At 33.4% G+C, this 18,786-nt stretch overlaps 1 protein-coding gene across 2 annotated transcripts; it reads left to right on the top strand.

Annotated features, from left to right (window-relative positions):
• Positions 1-2,516: 2,516 nt before the first annotated feature.
• Naa20A (N-alpha-acetyltransferase 20 A) lies at positions 2,517-17,144 on the top strand. 2 transcript variants are annotated; one of them, XR_012464217.1, is made up of 6 exons: positions 2,517-2,678; positions 2,735-2,850; positions 2,958-3,087; positions 3,180-3,316; positions 3,382-4,019; positions 15,822-17,144. XR_012464217.1 is itself a non-coding variant. In XM_074170060.1 (5 exons), the coding sequence occupies exons 1-5, from the start codon at positions 2,626-2,628 to the stop codon at positions 15,905-15,907; spliced, it is 522 nt and encodes a 173-aa protein (XP_074026161.1). In that variant the 5' UTR covers positions 2,520-2,625; the 3' UTR covers positions 15,908-17,144. The 2 variants fall into 2 exon arrangements, 1 of the variants encoding a protein (XP_074026161.1); XM_074170060.1 differs by lacking the exon at positions 3,382-4,019 and having other exon boundaries at positions 2,520-2,678.
• The last annotated feature ends 1,642 nt before the right edge of the window (positions 17,145-18,786 follow it).

Below are 18,786 nucleotides of genomic sequence, written 5' to 3'. Positions count from 1 at the left end.
TAGGTCACCAAAAAATCTATTCCGCTGAACTCACAAAACTCACGATCACGATCATCCTGGACGGCTCTGTCTACGTGACGAATATATCAGTTCCAGATGAACTGAAGATAGCGATAGTGAAACCACTTCACAAAAAAGGGGATAAGTCGGACATTTCCAACTTCAGGCCAATCAGTCTTTTAACATGTATATCAAAAATTTTTGAAATAGCAATGGTAAATCGATTAGTCAAATTTTTTACAAACTTCAAAATGTTTTCTAATAATCAGCATGGCTATCTGAAAAATAAGTCAATTGAAACTGCTTTGATGTATCTCAGCAATGAAGTCCTAGAAGCAATGGACAAAGGAGATCTATCATGTGGAGTTTTCATGGATTTATCTAAAGCCTTCGATTGCATAGATCATGACATTTTATTATGGAAACTCTATAAATATGGAATTCGTGGAAAATCGTACGACTGGTTCAATTCATACTTGAAAAATAGAAAGCAAATAGTAGAACTGAATCAAAAAGACAAAACGGCAAGATCTGATGCTTTAGATGTGTCTATGGGTGTCCCACAGGGTAGTATTCTCGGTCCAATATTATTTATTATATTTATCAACGATATTAATGAGGTTATAGCAGATATAAACACTGCTCACATGATCAATTATGCTGATGATACCAATCTTTTATTAACAGGTGCGAACTTACCTGATATTATAAAAAAAGGTAGCAAAATAATAGAACAATTCAAAGATTATTTTTTAGAGAATAAGTTAGTTCTGAACGATGGAAAAACAAATTGTATCATGTTCAAAGTCAATAACAGTATAGAAACACCACAAAACATAATTATGCACAATCAAAAAATCATTTGTAATACTTCAGTGAAGTTTCTAGGCATATACATTGATGACACTTTAAGTTGGAGTAGTCATATAGATAACCTTTGCAATAAACTATCCTCGGTAACATACGCCATGAGAGTTCTAAAAAAAAAATGTTGATCTTGAAGCACTAGTTGCAGTATATTATGCGAATTTTTACTCCGCTATGAGAAAAGGGATAATCATCTGGGGCTCATGTCATGGGTTTAATAGAGTTTTCCTATGTCAAAAAAAAATTATCAGAATTATCTTTAATATAAATACAAGAGATTCCTGCAGAGGAACCTTTAAAATCAACAAACTACTTACTGTGTCAGCAATCTATATATATATGAATCGATAAAATTTATTATCAATCATCCAGGCCATTTTGACATACATCGCAAAACGCATATTTACGAGACAAGACAAAAAAAAAGACTTCTCATATCCCATCCATGCAAAATCCCTATATGAACGTAGCACTATCTACGCTGGAATGAAATTTTATAATAATCTTCCGAAAAACATAAAAGATATTGTCGTTGCTAACAGATTTCTGAAATCTGTAAGAAAATTCTTATGTAATCTGGAGCCCTACAATACTGATGAATATTTTCTGGCCTGTGGAAATTTATGAAACAAAATTTTATTCAAAATTGCGCTATGTATTTATAGAAATTATCTCTACTTTCAGTAATCATGCGCAATATGACGCACATTTTAATATGTTTGTAATCGTGTTTGAAACTTGAAGCAATTCATTTTGAATGCTTCATTTTTAGATTTATATGTACGCATATTTGATATCTTTACAATTTTCCTTTTGACGTATTTCTCAGACAAAAATTTTCTGCCACTCCTGTGAATGATTATAAAATACTCTGTTGAAATAAATGTATCTATCTATCTATCTATCTGACTCTGTATCTTTCCAAAACACGCCGATGGATTTTGTTTATATAAACACTATCTCGGGCTTGCCATGATGTTACATTGTATGAGACAGAACTGGCGTTAAAAATTTCAGAATTAGAGAACAATGTCTCTTCCCGAAGGTGGAATGTATATTAACATATATAGCTTTTGCTAGGTATTACATCACTCTCTCCTACGAAAAAGTTCTGGGCATACACAATGCCATAACTTTTCCAACAAGCTTATCCTAAATAGATATTACTGGAGTTTAATCCCAACCCCAAACCGTTATTTTTAACACCTTGACACGTGTTTCAATCACCAAGCGATCATCTTCAAGAGGAAGATTAAATTTTTTATTACTTTGAGGGTAATAGAAGTAGAAGATAATGCACCCAGAAAAAGTTGGAAATTGAAAGTAGTAGAGAAGTATTTCCTGGACTGTATGGAAGGGTTCGAGTAATGAAACTCAGAACCAGGACTGAGATATAGAAACGACAGTTAAACTGTCGTTTAGAAATTAATGTCGACAAAACGTCATATTGACAATTGTAAATAAATCGAAGTTAAAATTCTTTCTTTAAAATTTCTATTAATTTCATTGAATTTGACGAAGATACATTGTAGAATGAAGGAAAGTCCAGGGTCGATGGATGAATCCACATAACTCGTATCATATTATAATTATGAGTTCTGTGCTCTGAAAACGATGTACTGCCTGGATAGCCTTCGTAGTTGAGGCCATTGAATTGAGAAGGAAAAGAAAGTATTTTAAAGTATTTTTATCCCTTCTGTATAGCTTATATTTTATATCAGTATTTTCCTTTGAATTGGATTATCTATTTTCCAAAAAATGACAACTTTGAGGCCTTTCACATGTGACGATATGTATAAATTCAACAATGTGTAGGTTTTTATGAAATGTATATGTCAATTTTTGAGTTAACCAATTTTATTTCAAGAAATTTGGATCCACTCACAGAAACTTATGGACTATCATTTTATATGCAATATTTAGCTCACTGGCCTGAATATTTTCAAGTTGCAGAATCTCCAAGTGGGGAAATTATGGGATATAGTGAGTTCTTTGATAGTTGATGTTACTTCATTTTTTAACTGGTAGTACAAATTAGAGTTGGGACAGAAAATATAATTTTGTAATATTTTTGAATGATTCATTTTTAGTTATGGGTAAAGCTGAAGGTATTGGTGATAATTGGCATGGTCATGTTACAGCTTTAACAGTTTCCCCAGATTTTCGTAGGTTGCGACTAGCAGCTTCACTTATGAACTTTCTTGAAGAAGTTTCAGAAAAGTGAGTATCGACCACAATTATTTGAATATTTTTAAGTACATTCATTAGACTATTTTTATACAGGGGCTTTTCACCTATTATATTCATTTCAGGAAAAGAGCATACTTTGTGGACTTATTTGTACGAGTGAGCAATAAAGTTGCCATCACTATGTATAAAAACTTAGGATATATTGTGTATCGAACTGTTTTAGAATATTATTCGGGAGATCCTGATGAAGATGCATATGGTGAGAGATAAATATGATATTGTAAATTGAAATTGTTATGCTATGAATTTTCCTAATTTCCTCAGATTTTGATTTATTATGGAGTATGATGTTCATAGTAGTCGACGCCATTGAGACGAAAAAAATATGACACATTTTTTATTTGCTCTTCATTTATTGAGATATTAATTAACTGCTATACGAGTCTTGAGTGATGTCTGGAGTTTTACAACTAGACATCACCAGAAGATGACAAATGAGACTGCCGAAACATGAAAATGATCCTTATGAGGATAAAATACAGAACACGGAGCGAAAACCGAGAAAACAGCTCATACTTTGTTCGTGAGAATCTTTGATTTAACATTTTGAACCTTTACAGGAAGAAAGTATTCCAAAAAACACTCTGGTTGTAAACTCCAGACATTAACAGAAGATGGCAAATGAGACTTTGTTGAAATGTTGTGAGAATAATCCTTATGAGGATAAAAAACACAGAACATACTTACATCTTCGTTAGCAAAAATTTGGGAAGCTCTCCTGGAGAGACATCGGAAAACAAAGAAATCAAATCCGAATGTTTTTGGAAATGATAAAAATCAGGAAATCAAGCTGCTGGAAAATAATTCCATGAAAATCAAAACAGTACCTAGCAGGCGGTCCTCAATTGAAGACAAAATGCGAAGAACCAAGAAGAGTACATGATAAAAATAACTACGTAAAGGTAATCGAGACATAAGGGTATATATATATATATATATATATATATATATGTTGGTGTTGTTACTGACGATGCCCAATAGGCTGAAACAGCTGTCTACCGGTGGCTCTTATATTGAAGTCAATATGGGAATGATCAAGAAGTACTTATCTATATATATATATATATATATACATATATATATATATATATATATATATATATATATATATATATATATATATACATATATGAGAGATATATGAGATAAATAGATTAGTACTTTTTGATCATTCCCATATTGATTTCAATTTAAGAGCCACCGGTATACAGCTGTTTCAGCCTATTGGGCATCGTCAGTACCGGGCAGGCGGTCCTCGATTGAAGACAAAATGAGAAAAAACCAAAAAAGTATTTGATGAAAATAGCTGCGTAAACGCAAGCGAAACATAAGTGGAACCACTGCGTTTACTCAGCTGTATACCGGTGGATCTTAAATTGAAATCAATATGGGAATGATCAAAAAGTACTAATCTATTTATCTTTTGATTTTCATGGAATTATTTTCCAGCAGCTTGACTGCATTAACCTTTAAATAAATGAATAAATAAGTACCATTCTGATCATTCCCATATTGATTTCAATTTAAGAGCCACCGGTAGACAGCTGTTTCAGCCTATTGGGCATCGTCACTACCATGCAGGCGGTCCTCGATTGAAGACAAAATCTGATCATTCCAGCAGCTTGACTGCATTACCCTTTCTTGATTTCATATCATTTCTAGAAACATGTGGATTCGTTTTTTGATGACATTCCAGGTTAGCTTCCCAAATTTCTGCCACCGCAGTTGTCGGTTGATTGGTCAAACCACCAACACTGACAAAAAACTTGGCAAGTTGACTTGGGTGTCACACCAATAGGTGATTCCACTTATGTCTCGCTTGCGTCTACGCAGTTATTTTCATTAAGTACTTTTTCTGGTTATTCACATTTTGTCTTCAATCGAGGACCCCTGCCCAGTACTGACGATGCCCAATAGGCTGAAACAGCTGTCTACCGGTGGCTCTTAAATTGAAATCAATATGGGAATGATCAGAATGGTACTTATCTATTTATATACAGTGTCACCATTGAAGTGTGCACCATATGGGAAACTTTTTTTTCGAAAAGTTTCAATGAAGTTTAACTTCAGCACTTGTTTGTGCTTTAAATTTACCTTAAAATGATGAGACCAACTGCGACCCACTGACGTACAGTGTTTGTCAAATTCAACTTTTTTTGAAAAAAAATTGAAAAAGTGCATTTCTAGATCGAATTTAACAAAAAGTAACTTGAAAAAGTTGTGTCTACGGCAATTTTATATCCATATGCCAAATTTTATGCAACTAGGATAAAGTTACGTTTTCCTTATTTTTGACAGATATCCCCTTTATTTTAAAAACAAGTTCGGTTAATTATCAATTCATGTATACATAACAAACTCATCATGGATTTTAAGTTTTCTGATAAATTTTTACTTATACGGACATTTTTAGAGAGAAATTAAAAATGTGCTATAAAAATTTTAACATGGCTGGTGGCAAAGTTTCAATCACTTGGCTATTTTCTTAAACAAACGTCAGTACCTTCAATTTTGAAAAAGCAGACACAACTCAAAAACTGCAATAAGTATTAATAAAATTACTAGAGTTGAAATTACATTAAAATTTCATTATTCAGTATTTACAGATTATTTATAAACACTAACTAGGGCGGTAAGGATGCTTAATCACGTTGAATAAAATTTCTAAGTAGGTCTTGACAAACAAAATGCATGCTAGTAGTGTCAAGTTGTTGATTTATCAGTCAAATTCATTATTATCCGCATTTGATTTGATGAAAGCTTGTATATTGAACAATTTTGTTTGGCTAAGAATGCACTCTGAAAGCCCTCTTCCATGACAGCCAGTTACGAGTAATATTTTTGGTTTATCTGAAAGGCTTTCGTTTGTGAAATTCCTGGAACAGCTAGGAAACTGGGACTAAGTTGGTTTGGAAGATACTGCATTACTTATATCCAATACTTGGGACTCTACTTCAATTATTTTGTTATCTGTTTGTAGTGACACAGACGTGCTCTTAATAGTACTCGTTTGAGTACCAGTTTGTTGCACATTTTTTTGATTTGTTTGAGTACCGATTGAACAGTTAGATTTTGTACTCAGTTGTTTAATAGACCTTTGTAATTCCTTAATAAGCAACTTTGCATCTTGTAGCATCTGTTCTTGTTTCTTAATTACTTCATTCAGTTCATCTTCTGACTTTTCAGCATTTCTAACGAAGGTATCCATGTCAATCCTCATTTTCTCTATATATTTATCCTTTTGAATTGTATCATCAGAGAGATCTTCAATTGTCTTCTCAAGGACACTTCTTTCCAAAATTAAATCATTTTCTAAGTCATGCATTTCATTTGGACAACAAATTATTTTATTATCTTTCAGGAATTTAAATTTGTTTTTATTGCGAAGTACACATGCTTGATGGAAAACATTTAAGCATTGTGTGCAAATGTAGTATGATGGAACAGGTTTGTTCCTGCAGCATTTGAAGTTAACCATGCTTTGAATTGAGATCCCCAGGAAAATTTATTTGTGCACTACACTGGTCTGTTTGTACACAGAGGATTAGAAGAACTTTAGCCTTATCTCTAATACGTTTTTTGTGAAATATTTTGTTCAATTATTTTTACTAGCTTTCATCCTAGGAGGATGACAATAGTAAGCAAATTATGCACTTTTCTTCAAAGGAAACTTGAAACTTTTTACTATCACCCCGAAGAGGGGTAGTTTATTCATTTCCAGCAAAAAAACACGAACTTTTTATGTAATCTATTGTTTCTATAATTGATTAATTATTAAGAGAACACACACTAGCACACACGCTAGCCTACCAACTGTCGAAAGCGCTCGCAGATAATTAATAGAAGATATAAAGCTTCAAATCCTTTTTGTAGAATTTAATATTGAAATATATATATATATATATATATATATATATATATATATATATATATATATATATATATATATTTATAAAGCGATGGGTAGTCTTGACTGACTAGTTAAGGAGAAATACGGAATAATGTTGGGGATGCAGTCAAAATTGCTGGGCTGTTGTTTAAAGAATACTCTTTGTTATATGGTCGAGCTTTCGAGAATGTTTATTCTCTTTATCAAGACATCTACAATAAATTGATAACATTGAAGCAAAATTGTAAAACAATAGATAAAAAGTACTTACTAACTTGAGGTTATAGTAAAAAGTCGAAAATTTCACTGAGAAACACAAAAATAGTCCTTTTCATTATGTAGAAAAGTGTCACACATTAAATTTTTATGGTTTAAAGAAAATATATATATATAAAACTTATTCAGAAAAAACATTTAGAGGATTTGAAATTTTAAATTTTATTTTAACGGCCATGCATGGCACTTACTAGTGGCGTGGTAGCAACAAGAAAGAAAGGAAACAGGAAATATCTGTGATTGAAACTCTGCACGGATCGTCCAGTTGTTCCTCCTCGGTGGTGTAATAATGTTGTCACGTTTCCAATGCCATTCGTTACGTGATTTGGAAATATGTGGTACTTTCTACATTTCAGCAAGAACAGCTTTCTGTTTCTCATCGATGCCAACTTGGTGTTCGTTTTTGCCCATGTTTTCATGTGTGTAACTGTTTGTAGACCAAACTGCTGTCGGATGTTCATGAAGAACCCCATGTCTAGAATTTATAAAGCGATGGGTAGTCTTGACTGACTAGTTAAGGAGAAATACGGAATAATGTTGGGGATGCAGTCAAAATTGCTGGGCTGTTTAAAGAATACTCTTTGTTATATGGTCGAGCTTTCGAGAATGTTTATTCCCTTTATCAAGACATCTACAATAAATTGATAACAACATTAAGTTGGCATCGATGAGAAACAGAAAGCTGTTCTTGCTGAAATGTAGAAAGTAGCACATATTTCCAAATCACGTAACGAATGGCATTGGAAACGTGACAACATTATTACACCACCGAGGAGGAACAACTGGACGATCCGTGCAGAGTTTCAATCACAGATATTTCCTGTTTCCTTTCTTTCTTGTTGCTACCACGCCACTAGTAAGTGCCATGCATGGCCGTTAAAATAAAATTTAAAATTTCAAATCCTCTAAATGTTTTTTCTGAATAAGTTTTATATATATATTTTCTTTAAACCATAAAAATTTAATGTGTGACACTTTTCTACATAATGAAAAGGACTATTTTTGTGTTTCTCAGTGAAATTTTCGACTTTTTACTATAACCTCAAGTTAGTAAGTACTTTTTATCTATTGTTTTACAATTTTGCTTCAATGTTATCAATTTATTGTATATGTCTTGATAAAGGGAATAAACATTCTCGAAAGCTCAACCATATAACAAAGAGTATTCTTTAAACAACAGCCCAGCAATTTTGACTGCATCCCCAACATTATTCCGTATATATATATATATATATATATATATATATATATATATATATATATACAGTGTGTCAATTTGAAAACTTCCCACCCTCAACATCTCCCTTCCAGTACATAATATGAAAAAATGGTCAGACAGGTCAACTTTATTTGCAAGGGGGACACTCTGAATGAATATTTTCAACCCTCGGGGTTCAACCCCCTAGGAGGGGTGGATGTTACCCTCAGAATTTCAAATGGAAAGGGGGGTCAAGTGGCACATCATTTTGAAGGGCATTCAAGTCTCTTGCCAATGATACCTTTTTCATTAGTTTTTGATGAGCAGTTTTTGAACAATAACGTTCCAAACGAACGGTGATTAGAAGTGAATAAGAATAAATGATTAAAACTCGCCCGCACTAGATGTTTGGTATTCAGGTTGGTATTCAAAACAAATGATTGTAATGGACTATTGGAAAAGGTGAGCATCGTACTAGGTAGCATCGTTCCAACCCTTGAGTAATATTCGAATTCGTGGATGTGAGAGGAATGTAGAACTACTTAGTTAACGAAATACGCATCGAGTGCAAACAAAAAATACTAAATTGCAAAAAACAAATTTCAACCATCTTGTTACGCTTTATCTGATAATATGTTCAAAATGTTGTCCATTCTGCTCTAAACAGTAATACAGTCTGTTTTCGAACTCCTCTCGAACATTTTGGAAAACTTCACCACTAATTGACCGGCATGCTGCTGTAATTCGTCCTTTGAGGTCATCCATATCAGTAGGCTGTGTTTTATAAACGACAGATTTGAGATATCCCCAAAGAAAAAAATCTAATGGAGTCAAATCCGGTGATCTCGGTGGCCACTCAATTGATCCCCTTCTGCCAATCCATCTCTCCCGGAATCGCTCGTTCAATCATTGTCGGACGGGGCGAAAATAATGAGGTGGCGCACCGTCCTGTTGGAAATGTAACAAATCTTCCTGCAACAGTAAATTACCGTGTGCATCAATTTGAGTTTCGAGCTCGTGAGTTATAAGTGGATCGATAGGTGCTTGAAGCATATCTAGGTACAGATCACCATTCAAGTTTTCTTCAAAAAATAAAGGTCCGATAATGGCATTTCCAAGAATACCAGCCCAAACATTAACTTTTTGTGGGTGTTGTGTATGTCCTTCTCGAAAATTGTGAGGGTTTTCGTCACTCCAATAGCGACAATTTTGCCTATTAACATTGCCATTCAGGAAAAATGAACATTCATCACTGAAACAGATATTGAACAGAAGATTAGGTAAAGCATTGATTCGAAGAGTCATGATTTCACAGAATTCTATTCTTCTGTCATAATCATCCTCATGGAGCTCGTGGAGAATCTGCATTTTATATGGATGAAATTTGTGCATTTTCAGTGCTTTCCTTACAGTCTCGTGTGACATTCCCGTCTGTTCTGCTACTGATCGTAAGGAGCTAGTCGGCTCTGCAGCAAATGTTCCCAACACCTCAATTTGAGCATCCTCATTCAGTACTCTGGGGTTATTCCTTTTTTTATTCTTCACCGAACCAGTTTCGGAAAACTTTGTCACCAAATCAAGCACATACCGGTGACTTATATTAAGATTTGGATTTCTTTCATTAAAAAGAGATGCCGCCCTTCGTGCGCACTTGCCCACCTCTCCATAAATAAAAATTATTTCAATTCGGTCTTGGATAGTGTAAACCATTCTTACAATTTATACACTTTCTAAGGTATCGCTGATCAGCTCAACAAATGAAACTGAAATGATAGTACTACCAAATGGCTTGAATGCGATGAACACCTTTTTTGCTCAAAAAACGATACTTTTTATAGCAGAAGTAACAAAAAAGGGATAAGAGTTTTAAATCCGATAATAAACCCAAATGAAAGTCACCGAAATCAGATAACTAATTAATGTAAATTTTTTGAGGCAAATGCTTGTCTAATTTTACCCCTGATGGAAAGTTGAAAAGCTGACCCGTCATCACAAGTTTTACTTATAAGAGAGTCAATAAATTGTATTTCTTTGCATACTAACTTGATAACCAGGCATTTTAGTATAGGCCAATTCTAATTACTTCTATTAGTTTAGAACTACATTTTCGGATACTGCTGATCGGAAAATAATAAATGAGGGCACCGTCGGCAAGCGAATTGAATGCCCTTCAAAATGATGTGCCACTTGACCCCCCTTTCCATTTGAAATTCTGAGGGTAACATCCACCCCTCCTAGGGGGTTGAACCCCGAGGGTTGAAAATATTCATTCAGAGTGTCCCCCTTGCAAATAAAGTTGACCTGTCTGACCATTTTTTCATATTATGTACTGGAAGGGAGATATTGAGGGTGGGAAGTTTTCAAATTGACACACTGTATATATATATATATATATATATATATATATATATATACAGGGCTATTCAAATTCGTTTCTGTACATGGGGATCTCGTAAACGATAAGAGATAGTGTCGGTTAAATTGTGGCAAAGTTGCGTATTTTAGAGACCTATTCAATGATGTAAAAAAATCGAATATAGCTCTTTTGGTTCTGGAGATATACAGGAAAAACCAAAAAATCCCAAATTATTTTTTTGCCTATATCTTTTTTATTCGCAGACATATTAAAAATATGTCCTCATTTTGCTATTGGCACTTGATGTAGGCTATCAGAATATGTCCATGAATTTTTTATACAGGTTGTCATCTGACTTGGGCCACCCCCATCTTTGAATTTTCAAATACGGACCTGTATTTTTTGTTGTACTTTTTGTATCGTCGACGTTCACTTCATACTGACAAATTAAATTTTATATTTCGGGATGTTTGGGTAATATTTGTTTTAGTTGTGTGAATTATTCCCTTTTGAAATACAGACCTGGAAATTGGTTGACTGAGTTGAATAAAAACACAATAGCAACTTTCACACGTCTCCCTAGGTACCGTAGTTTTTCGAGAGTTTTTTTCTTTTCATTTTTAGGTACCTATTCATATTTTTTATTGCTCTGAGCGTTTTCTACAATGAACTTCGAATAGGAAAACCTTTTATGATTATCTGAGACATATCTACAACAAACAAAATTTTTTTTTTGTGTTTTGATAGGCAGAAAAAGGAATGATAGGCATAATAACATCCAAAACCAACACTATAATTGTAATGAAAATTGAAATGAAATAATTTATATACACAAAAAAATTAATGGCCCAATAAATGTTCGAATTGGAGTCCTTCCATTTCGAGACAAATACTGGGCCAATATAATGGCCTGCAAGATCACCAGATTTTACTATTTTGGACTATTTTCAATGGGGGGCATTGAAAAATAGGATTTACGCTGGCAGAGAGATAGAAAATGTGGAAGACTCGAGATTGAGGATTTTGAATGATTTCGCAATGATGTAACAAATCAGTGTGTTAAGGGCAAAAAATAATTTGAAAAACCGAGTTCAAAAATGTATCGAAATGGAAGGACTCCAATTCCACCATTTATTTCGCCTATAATTTTTTTGTGTATATAAATTACTTCATTTCAATTTTCATTACAATTATAGTGTTCGTTTCGGATGTTATTATTGCTTGTAGAGTCCAGAAGAAAAAACCACCCGTTTAACTCCAGTTCTCTCAGTTCAATGGAAATTGTCAAATGAGTATCTACTGTTCGTACAGCATTTATTACAAACCCCAACAACAATACGATTTATTGGCAAAAGCTTTTTTTACTTTTTATTGACGTTAGTACATTGGCAAAAATTGACAACTCTTCTGATAGACATAGTATTTTCAAAATAAAAAAGTATTATACAGGGTGGTTTGTGACAAAACTCAAAATATATTTCTCAACATTTTCATAACATTTCTATATACAGGCTGATTCACGGTGGATGCCACATTAGACGTTTCTGGTGAACCAGACAACGGATCATTTTGAAAATTTAATGGAGGGCATACTCGGACATTCTCTAGCCAACTAAAATATTTTCGACAATGCGGTGTTGCCGCTTCTATTAGAAAGTAGTAGCAACTTTGATTTTTCAAATGGAACACTCTGTATATAATATTATTTTTGGAATCTCCAACAATTGCCCGACAACTTTTCTTGATATTTCCCTATACCTATCTGTTACCGTTTTCGAAATAAAAATTAATTTCAATTTTTTTCTTCGAAAATCATGACTTCTAAAAATGCCGATATCTTTTAGTTAAGAAGTACTATGATATCGAAATTTGGTTTGGAGTTAGGTGATACTTGGACACTTCCCACACGTCAGCCTAATCTCCGTTACTTCAATACAGGGTGGTAAAAAAATACAGTTTTTTCGTTTGCTTGAAAAAGTTGCTGAAATTTGATTATTTTAAATGGAACACCCTGTATATTATTGAAAATTCGGAAAGCTGCTGAAATTTGCTTTCTTTCTATGTATATCATACCTATACCTAACTAGTCAAGTTTCGGACTTATGAACATTTATTTGTGAAAATGTCCCTTCAGAATGGTATTTCCATTCGGTATTTGGTAAGCAGGCCATGATTACTATTTGACAGTAGCGTTGTGACATTCTCCTAATAATATCGACATTTTCGTCACTTCAGAAGTTGCAAATACCTTCAAAACGATGGAACAAAACTATTCAAACGAAGTTCTTATGAATTTGTTTATTATTTTTGGACAGTGTGACAAAATTATCAGCAGAACATGTAGAAAGTTCAATGAAATGTATCCGAATCTACCGCCAATGAACCTCAAGAAATTTATACGAATTCAGAACAATTTCAATATGTTTGGATAAACTTTAAAAAAGCACCAAGAAACTTGAAATTGGAAATATTGATATGAATAATTATAAAAAAGTAAAACAATCATGTGGAATATTTCAAAATATGTTCGAGTCGCTGGCCGTTCACTTCCAAGCACTTTAAAATGTTGACTGCTTTCGTGGTGGCAGATCTGATTTCATTGGGATCCAAATCTTCAAATGTTTGGGCAATCCTTTCTAACAATTCATCTCTCGAACGCACGGGTATTTTGTAAACTTTTTCTTTAAACATTCCCCACAAATAAAAATCTAATGGATTAAGATCGGGTGATCTCGCTGGCCAATTCCATGGCCCCAAGCGCCTCATCCACCGATCGTCAAATAGTCTATCCAGTTCTGCGCTCACTTCTCTTGTGCAATGTGCAGGAGCTCCGTCTAGTTGGTACCAACAGTTTCGATAATCTTCGAGTGGCAGATTATCCACGAAACTGTCTACAGTATTCTCCAAAATATTCAGGTAGCTTCTGGATGTTAATGACTCCTCGTATATCACGTACCTCAAACTAAATTTTTCTTGAAATCCGGCTTCTTTTGTGACGTGAGGATTTTCACTGGACCAATAATGACGATTTTTTCTATTGAAAATCCCTTCTCTCGAAAATTTCGATTCATCAGTCCAAATAATTTTATTTAAAAAAAGTGGATCTTCTTGAATGCGTGTCAACAACATTTCACAAAATTCTACTCTCTGTTGAGGATCTTGAGGCTTCATTGCTTGAATTTTGGTGAATGTATAATCATGCATTTTATGTCTTCGCAAGATTCTTTGAACCGATGAATATTTTATACCCAAATCTTCTTCAGCACTTCTTATCGATGACTCGGGAAATGCGTGGAAATATGCTAAGACATTAATCTGGTTGTCTTCGAAAGTTACGGGTCGAGTTTCTTGGTGCTTTTAAAGTTGATCCAAATGCAATGAAATTGATCTGAATTCCTATAAATTTCTTGAGGTTCATTGGCGGTAGATTCGGATACATTTCCATTGAACTTTCTACATGTTCTGCTGATAATTTTGTCACACTGTCCAAAAATAATAAACAAATTCATTAGAACTTCGTTTGAATAGTTTTGTTCCATCGTTTTGAAGGTATTTGCAACTTCTGAAGTGACGAAAATGTCGATATTATTAGGAGAATGTCACAACGCTACTGTCAAATAGTAATCATGGCCTGCTTACCAAATACCGAATGGAAATACCATTCTGAAGGGACATTTTTACAAATAAATGTTCATAAGTCCGAAACTTGACTAGTTAGGTATAGGTATGATATACATAGAAAGAAAGCAAATTTCAGCAGCTTTCCGAATTTTCAATAATATACAGGGTGTTCCATTTAAAATAATCAAATTGCAGCAACTTTTTCAAGCAAACGAAAAAACTGTATTTTTTTACCACCCTGTATTGAAGTAACGGAGATTAGGCTGACGTGTGGGAAGTGTCCAAGTATCACCTAACTCCAAACCAAATTTCGATATCATAGTACTTCTTAACTAAAAGATATCGGCATTTTTAGAAGTCATGATTTTCGAAGAAAAAAATTGAAATTAATTTTTATTTCGAAAACGGTAACAGATAGGTATAGGGAAATATCAACAAAAGTTGTCGGGCAATTGTTGGAGATTCCAAAAATAATATTATATACAGAGTGTTCCATTGGAAAAATCAAAGTTGCTACTGCTTTCTAATAGAAGCGGCAACACCGCATTGTCGAAAATATTTTAGTTGGCTAGAGAATGTCCGAATATGCCCTCCATTAAATTTTCAAAGTGATCCGTTGTCTGGTTCACCAGAAACGTCTAATGTGCCATCCACCGTGAATCAGCCTGTATTATATATGTTTTAATAAGCTGAAAGATGTGGACACATTTTCGATCTGTCTGCGAATAAAGAAGATATAGGCAAAAAAATAATTTGGGATTTTTTGGTTTTTCCTGTATATCTCCAGAACCAAAAGAGCTATATTCACATCATTGAATATGTCTCTAAAATACGTAACTTTGCCATAATTTAACCGACACTCTATCTCTTATCGTTTACGAGATCCCCATGTACAGAAACGAATTTGAATAGCCCTGTATATATATACTTTTACATATACATATATATGCACTTATGTCTTTGACATTATCTCAACATTTTGGCAAGAAACATAAAGTCAGCTAAATTCTGCAAAACATCACCATAGGTGAAATTATGGAAAACATTTCACTTTATTAGAAATAGTCATGAATGGGAACCAGACAAAATTTAATCTCTTCCATATTCCTGAGGATACTCATGGAATTGAGTTACAAAATATTGATTTGTATATCACAAATATGACTTTGACTTCATTGGATATATTTTAATAAAATGAACTGTTTGTACTTGATCTTAACTCACTTCTATACCTTTCTGAAATTAAATTAATATCATATATAAATTACAGTTAGAGTAGTGATAACGATCTGAAATTTTTTGAAATTTGTGTAACAATTGGGGCTTGTCCATTAATAAACAAAACAATTCTGAATTTTTTTCAGATATGAGAAAAGCTTGCTCTAGGGATGTGAATCAGAAATCTGTAATACCTTTAACACATCCTGTTAGACCTGAAGATGTAGATTGAACAGCCAGACTGTAGGAGACAACTAATAATCCTAATAAAGAATCAAAGAGCAGAATTTTCAGTCATCTATATAATATTTTTGTGTGAAATGTGTTGTAATTATTTATCAGTAATTAACATTAAACTGATTTAAGATAATTCATATATAGTAAGAAATTACAATTTGAAAATAAATTTCACCACTGATAATTGAAAATTGTAATTTTTTATATTGTATCTATCTATGAAATTAATTATAGATTCATCAGTTTCATTAAATACTTGAAAATAGTCATGGTGGAAATTGAATAGGTGAACATTTTTTTATAGAGGAATTCAGAATCCTGGTAGGTAATTTCAGTTATTCATTATGTACCTAGTCCATATATGCAGAACTTTATCATTGATTTCCCAAAAAACATTTATAAAAGTTGTCAAATTTTCTTTAACCTTGTGTTTCATTCATTACAAAGGCTGAAACTGAAAAATACTCTTACGAATATTTTATAGCGACGATCGCAGCTGTCAGTTGTTCTATTGATCCTTGTTATTGGCTCTAATGTACTCTTTTTACTCAACTGTATTCAAATTTGTAGATCTCTTCAGAATCTGCCTAATATTTCTGCATAAATTTAAAAGCTTTTAATCGAATTTATTCATTCATTATAGTATATTACCAATGCCTAGTTTGTATATCTACCAAACTCTGGTATATATAAAAAACAATATTTCTATTATTTCTAGAAATGAACAAATCCATGAACATTTCACCAGAAATAACTTTCAACTACATCAATATTATAGTAAATTGACAGTATCAAAGAATCACACCATGTACTGTGGGGTTAAGCTATATAATAAACTTAGTGAGGACATTAAATACTCAAATATCAACGTCTTTAAAAGGCGACTCAAGATTTTTCTACTGCAAAAAGCATACTACTCTGTAGATGAGTTTCTCCTCGAATCCTAATTTGATTGTAGCTTTTTCTATGTATGTTTTATATTGACTTTTTTATGTTTGTTTGAACTGTTGAATTGACCAATATTTTATGATGAAGTTAAGTTTTTTTTGTCTTATGTGATTGTTAAGGAAAACGTATTCAATAAATGTTTGGTTGATTGATTGAATTCAAGTAATACTTAAATGTTATATTTTGACTGAACAGTTTACAAAACTGCAACAAGTGATTCGCTATACAGTAGCTTACCCAGTGTTTAGTGAAAAATATCGTAATAAAGTGATACTTAAAAATGTTATGAATTTTCATAAGTCCCAATATCCATATATCATATGAAATGAATTTGTTAATAGAATTTACAATAGTGGCAACGCTGCCGTGCTGTAAGTGAGCTTCATATACAACTAGATCTAGAACTCTACTGTATCCACCAATAAGAATCTTATAGTGGGCCGCCAAATATGGGTATATACATTTTTAATAAGTTGCCAAAAACCACTATTGATTGTGCCCCATACACACAAATTTTGTAAACCTTAGTAAAACTTATTGGGAAAACAAGTGTCAATGGTTTCACAGAGAGTGTTTTGGAATAACTCATTAAGATATTGAAGCCTTCTTAAAAAGATATTTTTTTTGCAGCATGCAAAGCAGCTACTTATTCAGATAACGACTATCTTGACACAAACTTTCATGATGCTCTTAAAAACATGAATGGTGAGAAAAAGTTTGACCAACAAGCTTTCAGCTATATAACAAAACAACATAATAATTATCAACTATCCTATATTTTCATACTGGTTGTATTTGTAACTAACGTTACTGCAGTTTCTAACGAATATATTGTTTGAAAATGTCGTTCTAGGACGAAACTGCAGTAACGTTAGTTACAAATACAACTGGTATAAAAATATAGAAGTTTCAATTCTCATTTTTCAAGATTGATATTTGGGAAAGAAAGATTTTGGCTCTCTACTTCTCCATTTTTATACAAAAAGTGTGGGAACTTCCAAAGGAAAGAAGAAAGCAATTAATTTCAAAATGAACTCTTTACAAAGATGTGAAGATCATGCATAGAAGTTACTTTCAGATACAAACTTCGATGCTATGGCTTGTCAGATCATTTTTGTGTATGGCTCTCAGGTTTCATGACTCCGGTTTCATGAAAGACCGTTCCCTGCCAGTGGCCGTCGATGAATATCTCTCGAATACTTTTACCATCAAAGCTGGTGTTTCCCAGGGATCCATATCATCTCCAATCCTCTTTTTATTGTATATCAACGACTTATTCGAAAAATAAAAAGAATCCAATATATTGCTTTGCACAGCACACTTGTCTCGTCATAACGTTTGGATTCCAGGACATCGGCTGCGAATGCATATTTTCACCGGCAGAAGGAGGGTTGCATGAGCATCTAGAAGTGATTTCGAACGAGGAGTGAAACTAACCAGGTTCAATTCAATGCAACAAAAACCCAGGCATCGGTACTCTCCAAAAAATTAATGTTTCTGAACCGGATATAATATTGTCAGGATCGACAATCCCGCTTTCTGCTTCGATAAGATTGTTGGGGGCTAAAATGGACATCAATGTCTTGACACAATCATGTCGCCGAAATTGCAGAAGCTGCTTCTCAAAAGCTTGGAACGCTGTTCCAAACCAGAAAACTGTACACACCTCAGCAAATTTTGATGTTTTATAAAGCTCATATCAGACCTACTTTGATGAATGCTTCTCATGTCTGGAGCTCCGCCCCTAAACATACCCTGAAGCTGCTGGATTCCATCTCTCTACTATAAATACTTTCACGGGAAGTGTTCAAGTGACTTGGCACATTTGATTTTACCAAGAGCGGTACATATCAGAAATACGCGACGAACTGTGGCTGCTCATCGTTTTGAGGTTTAACTCAGTACACCTCGAACTTCACTGTTTGA

The sequence above is a fragment of the Leptinotarsa decemlineata genome, unplaced genomic scaffold, assembly GCF_025532065.1.
Source record: "Leptinotarsa decemlineata unplaced genomic scaffold, Ldec_3_MD MMD2_P_RNA_scaffold_6, whole genome shotgun sequence".
NCBI lineage: Eukaryota > Metazoa > Arthropoda > Insecta > Coleoptera > Chrysomelidae > Leptinotarsa > Leptinotarsa decemlineata.
The sequence above is the reverse complement of the archived record's forward strand: the minus strand, read 5'-3'. Positions and strand labels throughout refer to the sequence as shown.

What these genes read in the sequence shown, in the direction of transcription:
- Naa20A (XM_074170060.1), top strand. Translation starts at nt 2,626, where the DNA reads ATGACAACTTTGAGGCCTTTCACATGTGACGATATGTATAAATTCAAC. An exon ending in CTTGAAGAAGTTTCAGAAAA is followed by an intron (nt 3,088 to 3,179) that starts GTGAGTATCGAC and finishes TATTCATTTCAG; the next exon opens with GAAAAGAGCATACTTTGTGG. An exon ending in TCCTGATGAAGATGCATATG is followed by an intron (nt 3,317 to 15,821) that starts GTGAGAGATAAA and finishes AATTTTTTTCAG; the next exon opens with ATATGAGAAAAGCTTGCTCT.